Source organism: Arabidopsis thaliana, chromosome 4, assembly GCF_000001735.4.
Source record: "Arabidopsis thaliana chromosome 4, partial sequence".
NCBI classification, from domain to species: domain Eukaryota; kingdom Viridiplantae; phylum Streptophyta; class Magnoliopsida; order Brassicales; family Brassicaceae; genus Arabidopsis; species Arabidopsis thaliana.
Genome location: NC_003075.7, coordinates 690,515 through 707,207, shown reverse-complemented (window position 1 = coordinate 707,207; position 16,693 = coordinate 690,515). Strand labels below are relative to the sequence as shown.

The 16,693-nt window shown below is 33.7% G+C and overlaps 6 protein-coding genes and 1 long non-coding RNA gene across 14 annotated transcripts; 2 read left to right on the top strand and 5 right to left on the bottom strand.

Annotated features, from left to right (window-relative positions):
* Positions 1-162: 162 nt before the first annotated feature.
* Positions 163-2,831, top strand: AT4G01650 (Polyketide cyclase / dehydrase and lipid transport protein). Of its 3 annotated transcripts, NM_178951.2 has the most exons (4): positions 163-313; positions 1,610-1,833; positions 2,181-2,348; positions 2,424-2,801. In NM_178951.2, exons 1-4 carry the CDS (start codon positions 277-279, stop codon positions 2,628-2,630), a joined length of 636 nt encoding a protein of 211 aa, NP_849282.1. In that variant the 5' UTR covers positions 163-276; the 3' UTR covers positions 2,631-2,801. The 3 variants fall into 3 exon arrangements, with proteins under 3 accessions (NP_849282.1, NP_192074.1, NP_001328327.1); NM_116395.2 differs by lacking the exon at positions 163-313 and having other exon boundaries at positions 1,131-1,833; positions 2,424-2,831; NM_001340333.1 differs by lacking the exon at positions 163-313 and having other exon boundaries at positions 1,335-1,833; positions 2,181-2,787.
* A 776-nt stretch (positions 2,832-3,607) lies between these two features.
* On the bottom strand, positions 3,608-4,645 carry AT4G01640 (F-box associated ubiquitination effector family protein; the record flags this gene model as incomplete). Its single annotated transcript, NM_116394.1, has 2 exons — positions 3,608-4,448; positions 4,584-4,645. The coding sequence occupies 2 exons, from the start codon at positions 4,643-4,645 to the stop codon at positions 3,608-3,610; spliced, it is 903 nt and encodes a 300-aa protein (NP_192073.1).
* A 793-nt stretch (positions 4,646-5,438) lies between these two features.
* EXPA17 (expansin A17) lies at positions 5,439-6,642 on the bottom strand. Its single transcript, NM_116393.2, has 2 exons — positions 6,420-6,642; positions 5,439-6,312 (listed from the first exon to the last, which is right to left on the bottom strand). The coding sequence occupies exons 1-2, from the start codon at positions 6,553-6,555 to the stop codon at positions 5,681-5,683; spliced, it is 768 nt and encodes a 255-aa protein (NP_192072.1). The 5' UTR covers positions 6,556-6,642; the 3' UTR covers positions 5,439-5,680.
* A 3,359-nt stretch (positions 6,643-10,001) lies between these two features.
* AT4G01610 (Cysteine proteinases superfamily protein) lies at positions 10,002-12,626 on the bottom strand. Of its 2 annotated transcripts, NM_116392.4 has the most exons (11): positions 12,274-12,626; positions 12,025-12,078; positions 11,861-11,941; positions 11,614-11,770; positions 11,503-11,507; positions 11,339-11,413; positions 11,126-11,251; positions 10,818-11,036; positions 10,625-10,738; positions 10,494-10,529; positions 10,002-10,405 (listed from the first exon to the last, which is right to left on the bottom strand). In NM_116392.4, exons 1-11 carry the CDS (start codon positions 12,349-12,351, stop codon positions 10,271-10,273), a joined length of 1,080 nt encoding a protein of 359 aa, NP_567215.1. In that variant the 5' UTR covers positions 12,352-12,626; the 3' UTR covers positions 10,002-10,270. The 2 variants fall into 2 exon arrangements, with proteins under 2 accessions (NP_567215.1, NP_849281.1); NM_178950.2 differs by lacking the exon at positions 11,503-11,507 and having other exon boundaries at positions 11,609-11,770; positions 12,274-12,513.
* A 200-nt stretch (positions 12,627-12,826) lies between these two features.
* On the bottom strand, positions 12,827-14,355 carry AT4G01600 (GRAM domain family protein). Of its 3 annotated transcripts, none has more exons than NM_116391.4 (4): positions 13,869-14,355; positions 13,693-13,794; positions 13,318-13,595; positions 12,827-13,080 (listed from the first exon to the last, which is right to left on the bottom strand). In NM_116391.4, exons 1-4 carry the CDS (start codon positions 13,996-13,998, stop codon positions 12,889-12,891), a joined length of 702 nt encoding a protein of 233 aa, NP_192070.1. In that variant the 5' UTR covers positions 13,999-14,355; the 3' UTR covers positions 12,827-12,888. The 3 variants fall into 3 exon arrangements, with proteins under 3 accessions (NP_192070.1, NP_001329260.1, NP_001031570.1); NM_001036493.1 differs by having other exon boundaries at positions 12,874-13,080; positions 13,708-13,794; positions 13,869-14,000; NM_001340332.1 differs by lacking the exon at positions 13,869-14,355 and having other exon boundaries at positions 13,693-13,858.
* A 676-nt stretch (positions 14,356-15,031) lies between these two features.
* Positions 15,032-16,565, bottom strand: AT4G01593. 3 transcript variants are annotated; one of them, NR_141721.1, is made up of 4 exons: positions 16,300-16,565; positions 15,730-16,203; positions 15,311-15,577; positions 15,032-15,221 (listed from the first exon to the last, which is right to left on the bottom strand). It is a non-coding gene; the product is annotated as an other RNA (long non-coding RNA). The 3 variants fall into 3 exon arrangements; NR_141722.1 differs by lacking the exon at positions 16,300-16,565 and having other exon boundaries at positions 15,040-15,221; positions 15,730-16,018; positions 16,143-16,163; NR_141720.1 differs by having other exon boundaries at positions 15,311-16,203.
* On the top strand, positions 15,215-16,482 carry AT4G01595 (Protein kinase superfamily protein). Its single transcript, NM_148189.2, has 4 exons — positions 15,215-15,356; positions 15,433-15,582; positions 15,671-15,817; positions 16,160-16,482. Exons 1-4 carry the CDS (start codon positions 15,300-15,302, stop codon positions 16,226-16,228), a joined length of 423 nt encoding a protein of 140 aa, NP_680555.2. The 5' UTR covers positions 15,215-15,299; the 3' UTR covers positions 16,229-16,482.
* Positions 16,566-16,693: the final 128 nt, after the last annotated feature.

Sequence of the window (16,693 nt, the reverse complement as noted above, 5' to 3'; positions counted from 1 at the left end):
TATTTTAACTTTCGGTGATATTACTCCAATCTTAGGGTACGAACAAATATTGTTATTAAACCATTTCGAATATAAAATTGGTCAAGCCACTCAGAATTGTCAGGATGGTAGGCAATATAGTATATTGGATTAATTAAAAACTATAACACAGTGATTAGTTGGCATTAAACTACAGGTGGTCATCATTTTGTCTATACATATAAACCAAATTGTATTTAGTCTTGAGATCTTCAAAAACATCTGAGAGCTTTGACAAAAAAAAAGACGAAGAGAAAAATGTCCATTAGAGCTCAAGAAATTCAAACCCTTGAAGGTATAGTAACTCTCAATCTCTCTCTTTTAAGTTTTAACGGTTTATACTTTTAATCCGTTTTACATCATTTGTTAAGCTTTTGCTAACCTCTCTAAGATCCTGAGATCCAAAAACATACTTAAGATTTTGATCCACCTGGTTTATATTCCATCTCTTAGAAGTTTTATTTGCTTTCTAGATTAGATCGGTTTGACTATATCGATCATATTATATTTGATTTATAAACTATAAGTATAAGACTTCTGTTTAGGTGAAAATCACAAGTCCTTTAGTGATATTGTTGAAGATTTCCTCTTGAAGATCATTAGCACAAGTTAATTCAAATCCGTTATTGTTTAAAGATCATCAACCTAAAACATTGCCAATAAGTTTCCTCAAAAGTTCATTTGGATCTATAATTTTAGTTTTTTTTTTGTCTTTTATTTTCATAATGCAAATAGAGAGTCAATGACAATTTAGTGAAAGATATATAGTTAATAACTTTAAGTGGGTGAATAATATTGGCATTTTAAATTTACATAATTTATAGTGGAAGATTCAATTAATACGTCATATTTTAATTTTCTTTTGGGGGTATTTTCATTATATTAAAAACTTTTAAAAAAGTTTTTTTTTTATTTTAATTTAAGAATTATAAACTTATAATATATAAAGTTACATCCGAAAAAGAAGAGAAATTTATTCTAAATTGTAGACCGAAAATGTATAAAAATACCTTTACTTTAACAAAAAAAAAAAAAAAAAAAAATACCTTTAAAAAATATCTATAAATACACAGCACAAACAAAACTTTTAAATGTTTCCAATCTAGGAAAAAAAAATATTTTGGTTTCGACGTAAAAAAGAATAATATTGTAGATAGAAAACATTTTGAAAAGTTTTTAATTATGAATATATTTAATTAAATCCATAATTTATATATTTTAAATGGGCCCATTTTGACTTTAAGAAAATATAAGGCCCAAATAGAAAGCCTATAGCTCAAAGCAAGCCTGCTTTTAGACCGCTTTCCAGATCTAGAAGAAACAATGCAATCTTCTCCGATCTTATTAGACTTCTCTTCCGCCTTTCACCACCCACGCGCCGCCGCGTTAGCCACCACTTCCGGCCTAACGAATTCACACTCTCCGACTAAAAAATATCGCCTGATAACCTCTTTTTCGCCTTCCTCGACACTGCTAGCTTCTTCTCGTAGATGTTTCACCTGCCGATTTGGCGACAGTTCTCCGCGATTCAATTCGAACGAGGATGAAACTGAAACTGAAACTGATGATGAAGATGATTATTGTTTGACAGATGGGAAAACAGAGGAATTGGTAGTAGGAGACGATGGTGTTCTTATAGAGTTGAAGAAGCTCGAGAAGAGCTCGCGTCGAATTCGTTCGAAGATTGGAATGGAAGCGAGTCTCGATTCCGTTTGGAGCGTATTGACTGATTACGAGAAGCTATCTGATTTCATTCCAGGTCTTGTTGTTAGCGAATTGGTTGAGAAAGAAGGCAATCGTGTTCGTCTTTTCCAGGTAAAAATTGTGATCATCTCCAACTTTAGTGCATGGCTCTTACTTCATTACTGTTGAAAAGCTTTGGTTTGATTCAAATTTGGAAACTTTGATACTAATTGTGAATCTTTTCTAGTGAAAACTGAAAACTTAGAGTGGTATCTTTGTTGTGTTGTTTGAATTGATGGGACAGCAGAACTTAGCATTGGGACTTAAGTTCATTACTTCATTGCTGTTGAAAAGCTTTGGTTAGATTCAAATTTCGAAACTTTGATACTAATTGTGAATCTTTTCTAGTGAAAACTTAAGAGTGGTTCAAAACTTAGAGTGGTTTCTTTGTTGTGATGGTTTTGTGGTTGTTTGAATAGATGGGACAGCAGAACTTAGCATTGGGACTTAAGTTCAATGCCAAAGCTGTTCTAGATTGTTACGAGAAAGAGCTTGAGGTTCTGCCACATGGGAGGAGACGTGAGATTGATTTTAAGATGGTTGAAGGAGATTTTCAGTTGTTTGAAGGCAAATGGTCCATCGAACAAGTAAGTATCATATGAAAGTCCTCTTATGCATCTATACCTTTGCTATTCTTATTCTGCGTTTGTTTTGTGACACAGCTCGACAAAGGGATTCATGGGGAGGCTTTGGATTTACAGTTTAAAGATTTTCGGACGACGCTTGCATACACGGTGGATGTAAAACCGAAGATGTGGTTACCGGTGCGGCTAGTCGAAGGAAGATTGTGCAAAGAGATAAGAACTAATCTGATGAGTATCCGAGATGCAGCACAGAAAGTTATTGAAGGTGTTATTCATGATCTTTGAGTTTTTTTTCTTTAAGCCAAGCTGAGGTAGTGTTAATATAGATACAAGATAAGCCTATATAGTTTTTTTTTTGTGTATTTGAAAAGCTTATGTAATTGGTTCTACATACACGTTGTTATCAATTGTATATTCTGAATCTTTAGGCTTTGAATATACCAAGTTTTGTTAGTTACTATGTGATTGTTCCGACCTAGTATCAGGTAACATACACGATAAACGAACATTAAGTGCAAAATACGCAATAAAACAAGTGAACTAAGAATGAAGATGATGCCTACTTTGGATGAACAAGGGAAGCTTATGAAAAATGCAGGTTTAGTAAATTATAATACTAGGGTTTTCTTCAGAAGTGTTTCCTGTAAATTATCATTAATTGGTACCATGGAATTGAGTTCAGTTTAAGTTCAGGGTGAGTTTAAGATGTTTCAGAAGATCAATTATAATCAAAGGTTGATTTGTAGAAGAAGCAAAGCCGAAGAGAAAATTGTAAGTACCAGTTTTGTTACTTAAAGAGTGCTCTGTTTCCAAAACAGAGTCATATGTTTTTTCATGGTCGAGAACATAGTACTATGTTTAAGTTTAAGCCACAGTTCAAATCAGAAATATATTCGCAAGGATGCAGAGTTACTCTGTTTCTTTTGGGCCTTTTAAATGCTTTTATTTTGGCGATATTAAACTAACAAAAGAAACAATCAATTTGAACCATCAGCTCTACTCCACGCACGCAAGATGATATATGTTTTTGCTAAGATGAGAGCAAAGCGAACACAATAGAATATATTGTGGAATCCAAATGTATCAGAAAAAATAAAATAGAAAAATGGATCAATTAAATAGTAGGAGAAACAACACCATATATATAAGTAAGATGAAATTTACGTAAACAATTAAACTCTAGCATGCAGAATTAGTAGGAGGTGAACCAATTGAGATTATTAAAACTTTGAAATTACAATGTTTTGGAAAACTAAAAAGCATTACAAAATAGAGATTAAACTCTGGAAATAACAAAGAGGGAGTGCAGTAGTAGGGGAAAAAAATCTGTAATCAAATTCATAAGATTTTGTTTTGGGATCATGTGTTAGCAATTGATCCCCGTATTCAGGTTCACAAAACAATAACTTGTCTTTGTCAAAAACTGCTAGTGGTCTGAGTGCGAATCCATTACTCCCAAACAAAGAAGAAGTTATATTGAGATCTATGGAATATATTTCCTTCCATGTCTTGTGATCTGAATCCAACGACCATATCACTTGGTTGGGCCACATTTTTTCTGATACGCACAAACGATCATCAAGGTTGCACATGATCAACTCTCTACTAGAGTAGTCGTGGTGGTGGAGAAAGGGAGCTTTAGACACGACTTGGAAAGTTTCGGTATGAAGATCGAAAGACAAAACATTGGTGGTGAGCCAATGAAGTGACCCATCTACATATACAGGATCTTGGTAAGGAAGTATCCGGTAGGGGGACGCCGGGACAACAAACCTCCAAGCCTTGGTGGTAAAATCAAAAACTTGACAAAAAGTACTAGTGTTGTTGTTGCCTTGACAAATAATACTAATGTCGTCGTAGTCCTCGTCGTCATCGTTAAGGCCGCCTAATTCAGCAGAATTATATAACCAAACTGGCTTGTATGTGCCATTGATTTTGTCTTTACCGAATCCAAGCTTAGCCCATGATACTGAACCGACCTGGTGTTCATAACGATCGAGTCGTTGAAAGGTAGAAAGAGGGAATTCTCGATGCCATCGAGTGGTGGGATTAACAACAATATTCCAAGCATAGGTATTGTAGAGGCATATCAGGCCGTCACAGCTACTCTGGCAAACTTTGTACAAGGTGTCTTCCCAAGGAGTACCAACGTTCTCATAGCTTGATGCACTCTTTTAAGAAGATAAGATTCATCAGCTACGGATACCAAAAGGACATCTGGATTACATGATTGCCTACGATGCATCAGTTGTCTTTCTTGGAAAGCACGGTATGTCGGTATCGTAGGGTAGCAAGTCCATATTATGTCTTTGTCTCTAAATCTGAATGATGAAGAGAAAGGAGTCCAAATATCCTTTATTTATACACAACATATCCCAATCCCAATCCAACTAGGATACAAAAAAAAACAAATCTCAAGTTGTTTCTGATTATATATAACATCAGATAATTACGAGAATTTATATTTATCCCAACTATTTTAAATTGGTTTAAGGTCTAGCATTTATCCTAATTTCAGACGAAAGTGACTTTATAACTTTATTTTGCTTTCATAAGAACAAAACAAAACTCATCTTGTATACATTTTGAGAGCTAACGGTATGATTCCAGAGTTTATGTATACAACTTTTCTCAAAGCCAAAAGATACAAAAAAACAAGGACAAATGAATTTATATTTAATGGGAAAGATATAAGAGTTTTGTTAAGCGACGTTTATGTATTGCCTATAATACTATGATATTCTAGGGTTTAGTTAATTAAAATACTAGGGTTTTCTTCAGAATTGTTTCCTGTAAATTATCATTAATTGGTACCATGGAATTGAGTTCAGTTTAACTTAAGAGTGAGTTTAAGATGTTTCAGAAGATCAACTATAATCAATGGTTGATTTGTAGAAGAAGCAAAGCCAAAGAGAAAATTGTAAGTACCAGTTTTGTTACTTAAAAACAGAGTGTTCTGTTTCCAAAACAGAGTCATATGCTATGTTTAAGTTTAAGCCACAGTTCAAATCAGAATTATATTCGCAAGGATGTAAAATCTTTAGACTGCAGAGAAAGTTGAGAATGAATGTTGAGGCGATATTAGGGAAGACCTTAAAAGTAAGTTGTTTGAGACATCCTTTATATATAATAGTAAACATCTTCCTTAAATGTACAAATACAATCATCACTGCTTGAGTCTTCTCCAGATTATAAACTCTCTGGAAGCAAGACTATAATAAGGCTATAAAACAAGCAGCTTATCGCAGACGATGATGATGCAACAGAGGAAGCAAAAAAACACCCAATGCAAGTAAATACAAAGATACAAAAGTGGACTAAACCCGTTATTGATATTAGAAGTTAACGTTGCTCTTGAAGCTCTGACCAAACCGCCAATTCGAAGGAACAACGTTGAGAGCTGCTTTGATACTTCCATCACTAAGTTGAACTTTGAAAGATAGAGATTGACCATTAAGGTAAGTATTACTCTGATAATTAGCTCCCCAATTTCTTGACATTGTCTCCCATTTGTTGCTCTTAGATCCTTTGATCCAAACTTTAGAGATCTCACCCCCTCCTGCTACGTTTGAGATGAGAACAAGCTCGAAATAGTTTCTACCGTTTATTGTAAATCTCATCCCTCCGCTTCTTCTACATCCAACTTTTTTGTAAAGAATGGGGACGATTCCAGCTTTGTACTTAGCGATGGTGAGAAACGCAGGCTGAGCCATGTCGAAATGAGGTCTCGGTGGGTTGCACCAACCTCCATTGTCGCTTGCCTGAGCAAAGTTCGGTGGACAGAAGTTTGTAGCTGTGATAGTGATTGATTTGCCTTTAAGACACCATTGTGGTACTTTGGTTGCATCACACAAGATTTGGTAACATCCACCGCATGACTTGCCGTCGTTGAACAGGGCCGTGCTTAACGCCGCGGTGTTTGTCTTGTAGCCGTCTGTGTATAGGTTTCCATAACCACAAGCTCCACCTGAAGAAGAAAGCTATGAGAAGGTTTCTTGTTGAAGAAGGAACATTATTTTTTAAAGCTCTCATTAGGGTAAAACCAAATGTTCATGTCTAGTTTATGAGACTTACCCATTGTACCAGAGGCATCACTTCCGCCATAAAAGGTCGCATGAGCTTGCAACCAACCAGCAGAAACTGAGCTGATCTTCATGAAGAACATTGTGGAGAAGATCATTGCGACCAATAGAGAGAAAATCTTCGTCATTTTGTTTTCTTTCAATTTCTTAGGTGTTTTAACTTTTGATTAGAGAAGAAGTTGAAGATTGTTGGATGCATAAGACTTAGGCTTTAGCAGCTATTTATAGTAGAACTCAAAGAGCTTGTTTGGATTAAGATATATGCATAAATTAGTTAGATATGACTTGGAATTAGCGGAAAACGTTGAAAATAATAATATGATTTGGTGATGATTGATTCAATGATTGTAAGAAGTGCGAAAAATACGGAGTTTTCAGGCATATGATAATTAAGTTAATCCTATAAGTGCATGTGACTTATAGGTAGTTGTGTTTAGTTTCTTTCAAATATTATAACTTTTTCTCACTATCCCAAGTTTTATATTATTTCTCTTGTCAACCAAGTTATATATATATATAGTTTTTTAGCCAATGAGTGGTTTAATTACAGGTAAATTGGCGTTAATTGTACATAACAAAATGAAGAAGGCTATGAATGGTGACATAGACCGCACCCAAAACCGCACCGCAACAGTGCTGTAACAGTATCAAGATCTCTACATATACATATGTATCTATGTATTTTCGTTACTATTTGAACTGCACTGCACTTCTCCCGCACCGCAAAACGACAATCATCATTCAGACCCTAAGACTAGTGTAGCAACATTAAAAACCATTTTTTTTTTTGAATAAAGAAAAACTATTTCCAACCACTTTAACCAACCCAAATAGTTTTCTTGTCTTCGATAAAACTATCGGTTAAAAATAGAAAACTTGGATAAATATCAAGTGTAGAAACAGTCGTCCCGCAGTACATAAACCTAAGTTTTGCATCATGTTAAATAAAACATTTTTAATAAAACTCAACATGTAATTGTGTGATATATTACATGTAATTGTGTGATATATTACATGCAATTGTTTTTAAGTACAACTTATAACGCGTCTCGTGAGAATAGCTAGTATTATCATTACATAAAATAGTTCTTTGGTATACGAGTTATTACATAGATGTATAACCAAATGGCAAGTTGTCTTAATAATTGGCAATGAATGTAGAATTCGAATATCATATTATCAATGAGCTTTTGTTGAAAATTCAACGTACGATTTATCTTAAAAAAACAACGTACGAAATCAACTGATAAGTGCTCCTCCATTTACGTAAATTCCGTGGTACGTTGCAAGTTGCCAACTTACGCTGATGATAACTAGATTATCTATGAGTATTTGGTATTTGAAGTTAACTGTTTTACAGTTTATAGTTGACTAAGTATAGGACTGACTTCTAAATTCTACTTCAACCGAACAAAATATCAAAATCTCTTTGTAGTTCCTCCATGAAGGTTAATGAACTTCTTTAAGTTTATTTAGATTGCTTGATATCCATATTCCAGACACAGACTGATAATCAATATTATAAACATAACTATTTGGCTCTTCAACCTACTATATAACCTTGAAATTTCAAAGATGGTCGAAGTCAAACGTTATAATACATAAGTACGTTTACGTAACATTATCAATTTAGCAGTCATGTAATATAAATTATAGATACCCTAATATCATGGCATATCTAATGGTAAGTCCACGTACTTATCACATGGATGATGCGCTGATTCCATTTGATAAACTCACACATGGACCAACCACTCTCTATTTTTCAATGATAAATTCCGTATTTTCAAATAAATAAAATGATTGACAATCGAATTATACTGTTTTAACTACACTATAGGGAAATAGAAAAATATAAGTGCTTTACCAAAAAGAGAAAAATTAAAGTACCATGGTACAGTACGTATAAGCTTACAGATATATTATGTATAAGAAACAAAGTACGTATAAAATTAACGGGTTGACTGAATTTTCAGCCCTATACTAGTTGGAATCTCAACTTTTCACCCTAAACTTTTAGCCACTTAAAAAACCATCATAAAAAACTTTAATCTCGATAAAACTACACATACTTTCGGATTTGTTCTTAAAACTACGCCTCCAATTAAACCGACCAGTTAACCGATAATTTTTCATCCGGTTTGACTTACCCAGAATTTAACCAAAATTAATCCGATTTTGATTCTATTTTAGCAATTTTGACCCAAAAAATGTAAATAAATTGTCTTCTTAAGAAGTAAAAGTATTTTTATTAATTTTTATTTGTGATAAACAATTAAAAATATTAAATTATAACTTAATTTTAACAAAATTTAATATGACAAAATATACCCCACATTATATTTTGAGCCTACATTTTGTTATAAAATTTTGATAATATACAAACATATACATTTTCCTTTTGGCAATCATTTCTATTTTTTTATAAACTTAAAGCTATGTCGTTTTTTAAAACAAAATATTCATTTTTCTTGCAATCATAATATATGACCTTTGAACTTTATATACATAATGAAATTCAAAAAATATGCCAAATTTATTTTTATATAAATATATCCGTAAACACCACAATCAAAGTATATATTATGGTATTTATAAATCAATTTTTCTTTATAGATTCAGTTTTCTTTTTATATATTCAAGATGAGTTTTCTTTTTATATATATATATATATATATATATGATTATGTGTTTTAAGAAAGAAAAAGACCTTTGAATTATTAAATTTAGAGTATATACCAAATACATTTATATAAATAACACCATTGTATTTATAAAAAGAATTTGTTGTCTATTTTGTTATATTATTTTGCGGTATATATTTTTATTATAAAAGAATTTTGGTAAAATTAATTAATTTAGTATTTTTATCAAAATTAAATGTAAATAAATAAATAGTATTCTTCTTCTAGAGAATATATTTTTTGGGTCAAAATTGGGTTAAAATAGAGTCAAAATCGAATTAGGTTCGGTTAAATTTTGGGTAATTCAAACCGGGTGTATAATTATCGGTTAACTGGTCGGTTCAATTGGAGACATAGTTTTAACAACAAATCCGAAAGTACGTGTAGTTTTATCGAGATTAAAGTTTTTTATGGTGGTTTTTCAAATGACTAAAAGTTTAGGGTGGAAAGTTGAGATTCCAACTAGTATAGGGTTGAAAATTCAGGCAACCCAAAATTAATAGATAATCTATCAACTTAGTCTACAACGACATACAAATATAGCCGTTCAATTCACCAGGATTTCACGCAAAGAAGATATTGAAGGTGTCCATCAAGCGCATTGAGAAGGAGAAGGAGGTGTCATCAATTGTGGATCTAATAAGGATCGGAATGAATTATCCGTGATAAAATCGATTATATAACAGTTCTCATAATTTGTAATAAATAATAAATCTATACCGAAAAAAAAAGTACAACTGTGTCAACTATTTAATTTAATGATGCTTAATTACCACTTGATTATAAGTTCCAAATCGTGTAATCCACTTACTAAAAATTAAGAATTTTAAGTTTAAGTTCTTCATTTACGCTACAAATCAATCAAAAAAATGATAAAACATAGATGAACTATTAATCTATTTGTGATTAAAACAACTCATCGTTTTATGTCACTAATCGGGTGATCAAAAGACGAATATACGCAACCAAGTTAAAAAGTAGAAATGATATTATATTGCTTAAGTTGAAGTGTTTATTTGTATAACATTTTCACAGCCAACCAGAAAACAATTTCTAGTCACCGGAATCTTTTACTGGAAACAACAACCATAACATATATATCTTACAAACAACTTTTCATCTTTGATATTAAACCGATGCAACATTTCCATCTTTGATCTTAAACCGATGCAACCGGAAGATCATTCGAACCGGTATCAACCCTAAACACATTCTTGCTTGAAGGCAAACCAGCTACTGGTTCATCTTCAATTCCACATTCATTAGTTCCTCTCCTTATCATGAAATAACCATCCTGCAAATTTCATACATGTCAACAACATTCATATGAAAACAAAACTAAATCTAGAACTATTCGTAATTTAGTACTAATAAAAACTTACATCACCCCAGCCTCTGTTCCATTGATTTGCCATCAACTAAACACAAGAGAAAATACAAACCAAGAACGTTATAAATTTCGGTTAATTTCGAATTCTCGATAAAAAAATCTCACGAAAATGTATAACATTACCCAATAATCTTCTCCTTCACTGCTAGTTCCCCAACCAATAAGTTTAACAGCATGACCTCCAATGTTAGAACCTGTTATGTGCTTATAGACTCCAGATTTGTAATGAGCAAAATCCTAACCAAAGCAAACCATTAATGATACATCTTTCTTTAACTTCTATTCAAAAACAATCTTAGGATTTAAGTTTTATTACCTCATAAACGGTAAAAGAGACTTCAACAGGTCCATTCTTATAAACCTCTGCCATGATATCTTGTGGATTAGATTTCACAGTGTATGTACTAACACTGTAATGCTTCGACTCGCTCCATAGTTTGTTGTCGCTAACGCATTTCCTCGAACATTTCGGTGTAGGATATGCCGGTTCGCAACCCGGGTGAGAGCATCCGGTATTATCAAAGTATGGATCACACTAATAGACCAATAAAAACATCACCAAAATGCTCTAATTTAAAACCATAACCAAATTTTGAGTGTTCCTAGTGAGACAATGATCTTTACCTCTTCTGTGACAACACCGCTATACGAAAAGTATTGCCAAGCAGCAATTGGATAGCCACCGTCACAACCATCACCACAACGGAATCCACAACAAGCTAGGAGATCATTTACTGATAAAGAAATGTTCTGAATTGAGAAGAAAAAAAAAAACTAGATTAGGCTTTGGATTATTAGTCTTAAGTTGGTAATTCAATTGAATATTAGTATTATTACCATGCCAAATTGGATACAGAATCTATCTGATAGTGATTCAACAGCACCAAATGCCCAGCAAGAACCACAATGTCCCTAAACCAAAACCACAAAATCTCATAAAACCATTTATTCCTCTAGACAAATCTAAAAGTTACAAGATACACAAAAGATTGATAATTTACCTGATCTGTTCATAGAGCAGTCAACACACACACACAAAAACCAAGAGTTAATAACGAAATGCAATTGAACACTAAAATTGTGAGGAAAAAGCTAAAAGCATAAAACCAAACCTAAGATGTTTCCAATACTAGTGCACTGTGGCCAAGCAGTTCTAGCATCAAAAGCTTTAGGTAGCTTCAAAGATGGATCATGGCTCACAATAGGAACACCTAAGAAATGCTTCTTTGGTGTTGGTTTAACACCGAGAAGACGCTTAAACTCTGCAACCTGTAACATACACACAAGTTTTTAAGAACAAAATGATTAATCATCATCATTAGATTGTTGTTGCTCATATAGAGATTTAAAGGTTTTTACAGTGGCGTTTGAAAATCGATCATTTATAGCAGCTTTCCATCCAGCGTTTGGGTTTTCGTTGACTTTCTTCACAATCTCATCCTAATGAAAAATCAAAATCTTGATTAGTGCAAGAAATCAGAAGAACAGAACAAATTACGAACTAAGTTAAACAAGATTCAAACCTGAAGTATCTTCGAGTCCAGTTTCTGTTTGGTAAGACTTTCTGCTTCTATACCCTGATTAAGACAAAACCCAGAAGACTTTAGTCAACAAAGTTTGGATCTTTCTTTGTCTTTCTATTAAAGTATAGTTTTTTATGAACGAACTTGATCAATATTGGATCTAAACTAAAACACAGTACCAAACTTCGTAACTCTTTACACAAATCAAACTTAAGAGAAACTAAGTAAGATGATGATTATGTAAGTTACCTTCAAGTCAAAAGCCAAGAGAAGCCCTAAGAGCAAGAAAACAGAGGCCAAACAGAGTTTGGTATTGTAAACAGCCATGAAAACAGAGTCTGCTTCTTAGATGAATCCAATTTCAAAAAGATCTGTTTGTATAAGTTAAACCTCAATGGTGGGAGAATGAATCTTTTTCTTTATAATAGCAAAAAGAGAGAAAGAGAGAGAGAGTGGCTTATCTACTGCACAATGACAGAGACATTTCTTGGGAAACTGAATCAGCCAATGACTTTGTTAAGAGCCAAAAGAAGATCTTAGCCGTTGATTGATGCAATCTACAGAATTCTAGGCCGTTGAAGGTATACATGATTGCCACGTTGCGTCATTAGTCATTACACATCGTTCGTAATTTTTTATGGGATTGGAGTTGGACCCTTTGTTACGAAATCGCAATGACAATTTAACAAGCATCAATAAGTTACCTGTGTAACTCAGTTATCCCAATTTTGTATTTTTTTGGTTGGTCAAAGTTATGAATCAGATAAATAATTTTGGTGGTAAACTTGTAATTTTTTTTTTTGATATTTTATGAGATCTGATCAAAATAGTCTTCGTAGTTTTGATAAGAAAATTAGAATTTGATTACATGGCATGATTACAACGGGAATTGAGGAGAGCTTTGTTGAGACAATTGAAAGCATCGATGTAGGAGACAAAGCCCATGAACCAAAACTCAAACCCATCTCGTGTCACCATATGCACGTATCTCTCACTTGGCTTCAACACGTTCGTTGATGAACTAATGCTACTTATCTTCTCCCACTCCATCACCACCTATCAATATACAACATTATAATACAATATCACATATAAATTTTATTATTGCTCAATATATTATATAGTCACTAATCTTTAGAAACCAAATTATTATTTTCTTATTTTACAAAATGAAAACAGCTATTTCACAAAGAACAATTCAATTCTTGTTACCAATACCAACTTAGATCTTTTTTTTTAAGTATGAACCAAACTTCTATTACAAAAAATATTGTTTGAAACTCATGGTCTAACCTTGTAATATGCCGCAACACCGTTTCCACCGGCAGAAGAAGGAAGACGAATGGCATAGTCGCTACAAAAAGCGATTCTTCTGTTGGAAATGTATATCACTCCGGTCACTGGTCCCGAAGTAGTCGATATGTAGCAAACAAACGAATCTAAAAGTTTCTCTACAGCTAAAACACCAAACTCTCGTTGAAACACTCTCTCTGGTCCTCCTTCAACGATCATCTTAGTGCCTTGAGAAAGCCTAGCCATTGCTGCATCACTTATGCTAGGACTAAACTTCACTGTTCATGCCCGGTTTCATGCATAGACCATATGTAAAAAAATGTTTTAGGGATCGATTAAGAAGACAACATGTGTAAAATATAAACTCTCACGTACGGTGGTCTTTTAAACCTCCGACTAATGCTTCCGCTTTGCGAGTAGCGTCCTCTACTTTCTTCCCACAGCGATTCAACACCTCAAGAACCTTATCCTTCGACCCTACATGTATCATATATCAATCAAGATTTATCATAAGCATAATTAAGACACGAACAATCATTTTTTAGACTTACTCTTATCAGAAGCTGATGTGGGACTAGTAATGTGGACGTAAGGATTATCATAACGACCGCCATGGCTGTTGGTTTTGTGCTTGGCCGTCGAGTCTAATTTATCGTTCACGTCTTTGTATTGTGGACGCATGATATTAGACCTAATGATGATGATGCATGGTGATGGAGAAGACGATTAATGAGGTTGAAATAGAGAGAGGCCCGTGGGTTGTACGCGATGGGACCTTTATTCGTATTGCTTTTTAAGGATTCGGATAACGATGTTTGATTCTCCATGGATGGTGTCAAGGCATTGTAATTATGCCTTTTTGATGATAATATTAAAGAAAGCTTGTAACAAGATACTAATATAAAGCTCCTAACAAGATCTGGAAAATTTTGAAAGTGGTAAGAAAAGGAGGTCCGAAGTCGGAATTGGAGGAGGAAGTTTAGACTTTAGATTACATGCCTAGGGAAATCTATCACACACATGCAATCAAACACATGGTTAATTTCTAGCCACTAGTGTAACTTTAAATCTTAACTTCCTTTCTAATTTGGTATAAAACCGATCACACACGATTAGTAAAAGATAAATTTAGATTTAACTGTAATAGTTTTATAAATTCTAGGCATGGGCGTTTGGGTATTCGGATTGGATTTTTTGGGTTCGGGTTTTTACGGATTTAGAAATCTAAAACCCGTCTGGGTATTTTAAGACTTCAAGTTCGGATCGGGTTTTTTGGGTTCGGATTTCCGGTTTTCGGGTTTAAAAGTGTAGGATGCGTTGGAATATTTTAAAATTTCGGGTTTAGATTCGGATTGGTTTTTTTGGGTCAGGTCCGGTTCGGTTTTTCGTGTTTTTTGGATCGGATTCGGTTGGGTCTTCGAGTAGTAGTAATAAATTAAACCATTACTACTACTACTCATAAGAGGTTAAACAAAGATTAAATTTTCAACTCATAATTCCTAACAATTTATAAAACCATAACGCACAACATAAACGCAGTTGTTAATTCTAGGAGAGAAAAAAACAGATTCGTAAGCTAATTTGAAGATAAAATAATCTGTTTTTAAGTAAAATAAACAGATTAGTAAGTAATAGCAAATCCAATGATTAGTTTCTAAGTAAAGTTTCTATGTATTTTTTATTAATAAATTTGGATAGTTTAGTAGTTTAGAGATTTTTTAGAGTTTTTGAAAATTTTATTGACCATTGATGGAATCCTTAAGTGGGTTTCTAAAACAAAAAAAAATTGAAAAAGGGAAAAACTGAATCTACATGAGAATAACTGTTGCTGGATAAGCTTAAAGGAAGAGAGAACATCTTTAATCATTGTTTGCATATGCCATTGGCTTGACATCCGGGTGAGGCTGTATAATCAACAATATCAGAAAATTAGAAGAGTTTTCGAATGAGTTCAATATCAAAAAGTAAGAAACAGGAGGGAGATGAATATTACCATGATCAACTCGGTTTCAACAGATGTATATAATCAACTTGGCTTGGTGAAGCTCCATACAGTTTTCTTTGTTGTTCTTGTCTCCTTATGTTACATCGTTGATAGTTAATATTATTCTGCAGTACACTCCAGCTATCGACGTTTGGAGCATTGGCTGCATCTTTGCAGAGGTACTAACATGGAAGCCATTGTTTCCGGGAAAAAGTGTTGTCCATCAGTTGGAGTTGATTACTGATCTTCTTGGCACACCAAAATCAGATGCAATTTCTGGAGTATGATCCGTTTTTATTCTTCACATTAATTTCTGGAGTACGTATATATATTGAACTGTATAGCTAAACATTTATTTCTCTGATGCAGGTTCGTAATGATAAAGCTAGAAAATACTTGACTGAAATGAGGAAGAAAAATCATGTCACCTTCTCGCAAAAATTCTCTAAAGCAGATCCATTAGCACTCCGTCTTTTGCAGAGGCTGTTGGCTTTCGATCGACCGACTCCTACAGAGGTCTCTATTCTGTCTTTTTCACTTTGTAATTAGATTCTTAGAACCTCAGATCCAATGCCCACGATCTTCTCTCCCTTTCATCTGTTACAACAATCTCACGGCATTTCCTTTCAAGACCAACTGAACTTGTTAGATCTTGTGAAAGATAACCTTTTGATTTTATTTCAACAAGTTCTCTCCCAAACTGAACCACAATAGGATCTAAACCAAGTACGCAACTTTAGAAACAGCATTTCATTGATTAGTGATTAGAACCACAATTATTAGCATATATATTGGTATAGTGAGTGATTAAACCAGAGTATGCAATAAAAAGTTTAAGCACCAGGCATCATTGTGTAGATTCGAAGCCGTGACAAGGGCCACAAAACAAGAGTTGAAATCACCTGCAGAAAAAGAGATAAGGAATAAGATAAATTTGATAGCGATTCAAAGACAAAACTTGGGAGACTCAAACAAGAGTAATACGAAGAGAAGCTTACCCAACCAGGCGTAAGAATTGGTTTGCAAGCTGGAAGCTCCTGCTGTGTAAATTTCGAATATGAAGATCAATCAACTTTTAGCTATAGCATTCTCGATTCCTAGCTAAGACTTCCAATCGATTTTGTGGCGTCGAAATTTTCAATCGATTTTGTGTCTCCGTCGGCGACACAAGAGGAAAAGAGAGAAGAAGAAAAGAATAAACGCGAGAAGCTTTTTTTTTTGGTTTTGTCAATAAGTTAACCCAATAAAAAGATGCCACGTATGGGTCGCGAAAAACCCAATTTTAGGAACGTTTCTAACTGAATTGTTGTGTTTTTTGTTCAACTGGGCCCATTTCAGGTTAAAAACCCACCATAAAAATCTACTAAAAACCCTTAGTGGACTTGCTCTAAG

What these genes read in the sequence shown, in the direction of transcription:
- AT4G01650 (NM_116395.2), top strand. Translation starts at nt 1,342, where the DNA reads ATGCAATCTTCTCCGATCTTATTAGACTTCTCTTCCGCCTTTCACCAC. An exon ending in ATCGTGTTCGTCTTTTCCAG is followed by an intron (nt 1,834 to 2,180) that starts GTAAAAATTGTG and finishes TTGTTTGAATAG; the next exon opens with ATGGGACAGCAGAACTTAGC. An exon ending in GCAAATGGTCCATCGAACAA is followed by an intron (nt 2,349 to 2,423) that starts GTAAGTATCATA and finishes TTTGTGACACAG; the next exon opens with CTCGACAAAGGGATTCATGG.
- EXPA17 (NM_116393.2), bottom strand. Translation starts at nt 6,555, where the DNA reads ATGACGAAGATTTTCTCTCTATTGGTCGCAATGATCTTCTCCACAATG. An exon ending in TGATGCCTCTGGTACAATGG is followed by an intron (nt 6,313 to 6,419) that starts GTAAGTCTCATA and finishes TTTCTTCTTCAG; the next exon opens with GTGGAGCTTGTGGTTATGGA.
- AT4G01610 (NM_116392.4), bottom strand. Translation starts at nt 12,351, where the DNA reads ATGGCTGTTTACAATACCAAACTCTGTTTGGCCTCTGTTTTCTTGCTC. An exon ending in TCTTGGCTTTTGACTTGAAG is followed by an intron (nt 12,079 to 12,273) that starts GTAACTTACATA and finishes TGTCTTAATCAG; the next exon opens with GGTATAGAAGCAGAAAGTCT. An exon ending in TCTCTTTTACCGTTTATGAG is followed by an intron (nt 10,739 to 10,817) that starts GTAATAAAACTT and finishes TGCTTTGGTTAG; the next exon opens with GATTTTGCTCATTACAAATC.
- AT4G01600 (NM_116391.4), bottom strand. Translation starts at nt 13,998, where the DNA reads ATGCGTCCACAATACAAAGACGTGAACGATAAATTAGACTCGACGGCC. An exon ending in CACATCAGCTTCTGATAAGA is followed by an intron (nt 13,795 to 13,868) that starts GTAAGTCTAAAA and finishes TGATACATGTAG; the next exon opens with GGTCGAAGGATAAGGTTCTT. An exon ending in CGGAGGTTTAAAAGACCACC is followed by an intron (nt 13,596 to 13,692) that starts GTACGTGAGAGT and finishes GGGCATGAACAG; the next exon opens with TGAAGTTTAGTCCTAGCATA.
- AT4G01595 (NM_148189.2), top strand. Translation starts at nt 15,300, where the DNA reads ATGAATATTACCATGATCAACTCGGTTTCAACAGATGTATATAATCAA. An exon ending in TATATAATCAACTTGGCTTG is followed by an intron (nt 15,357 to 15,432) that starts GTGAAGCTCCAT and finishes ATTATTCTGCAG; the next exon opens with TACACTCCAGCTATCGACGT. An exon ending in AATCAGATGCAATTTCTGGA is followed by an intron (nt 15,583 to 15,670) that starts GTATGATCCGTT and finishes TCTCTGATGCAG; the next exon opens with GTTCGTAATGATAAAGCTAG.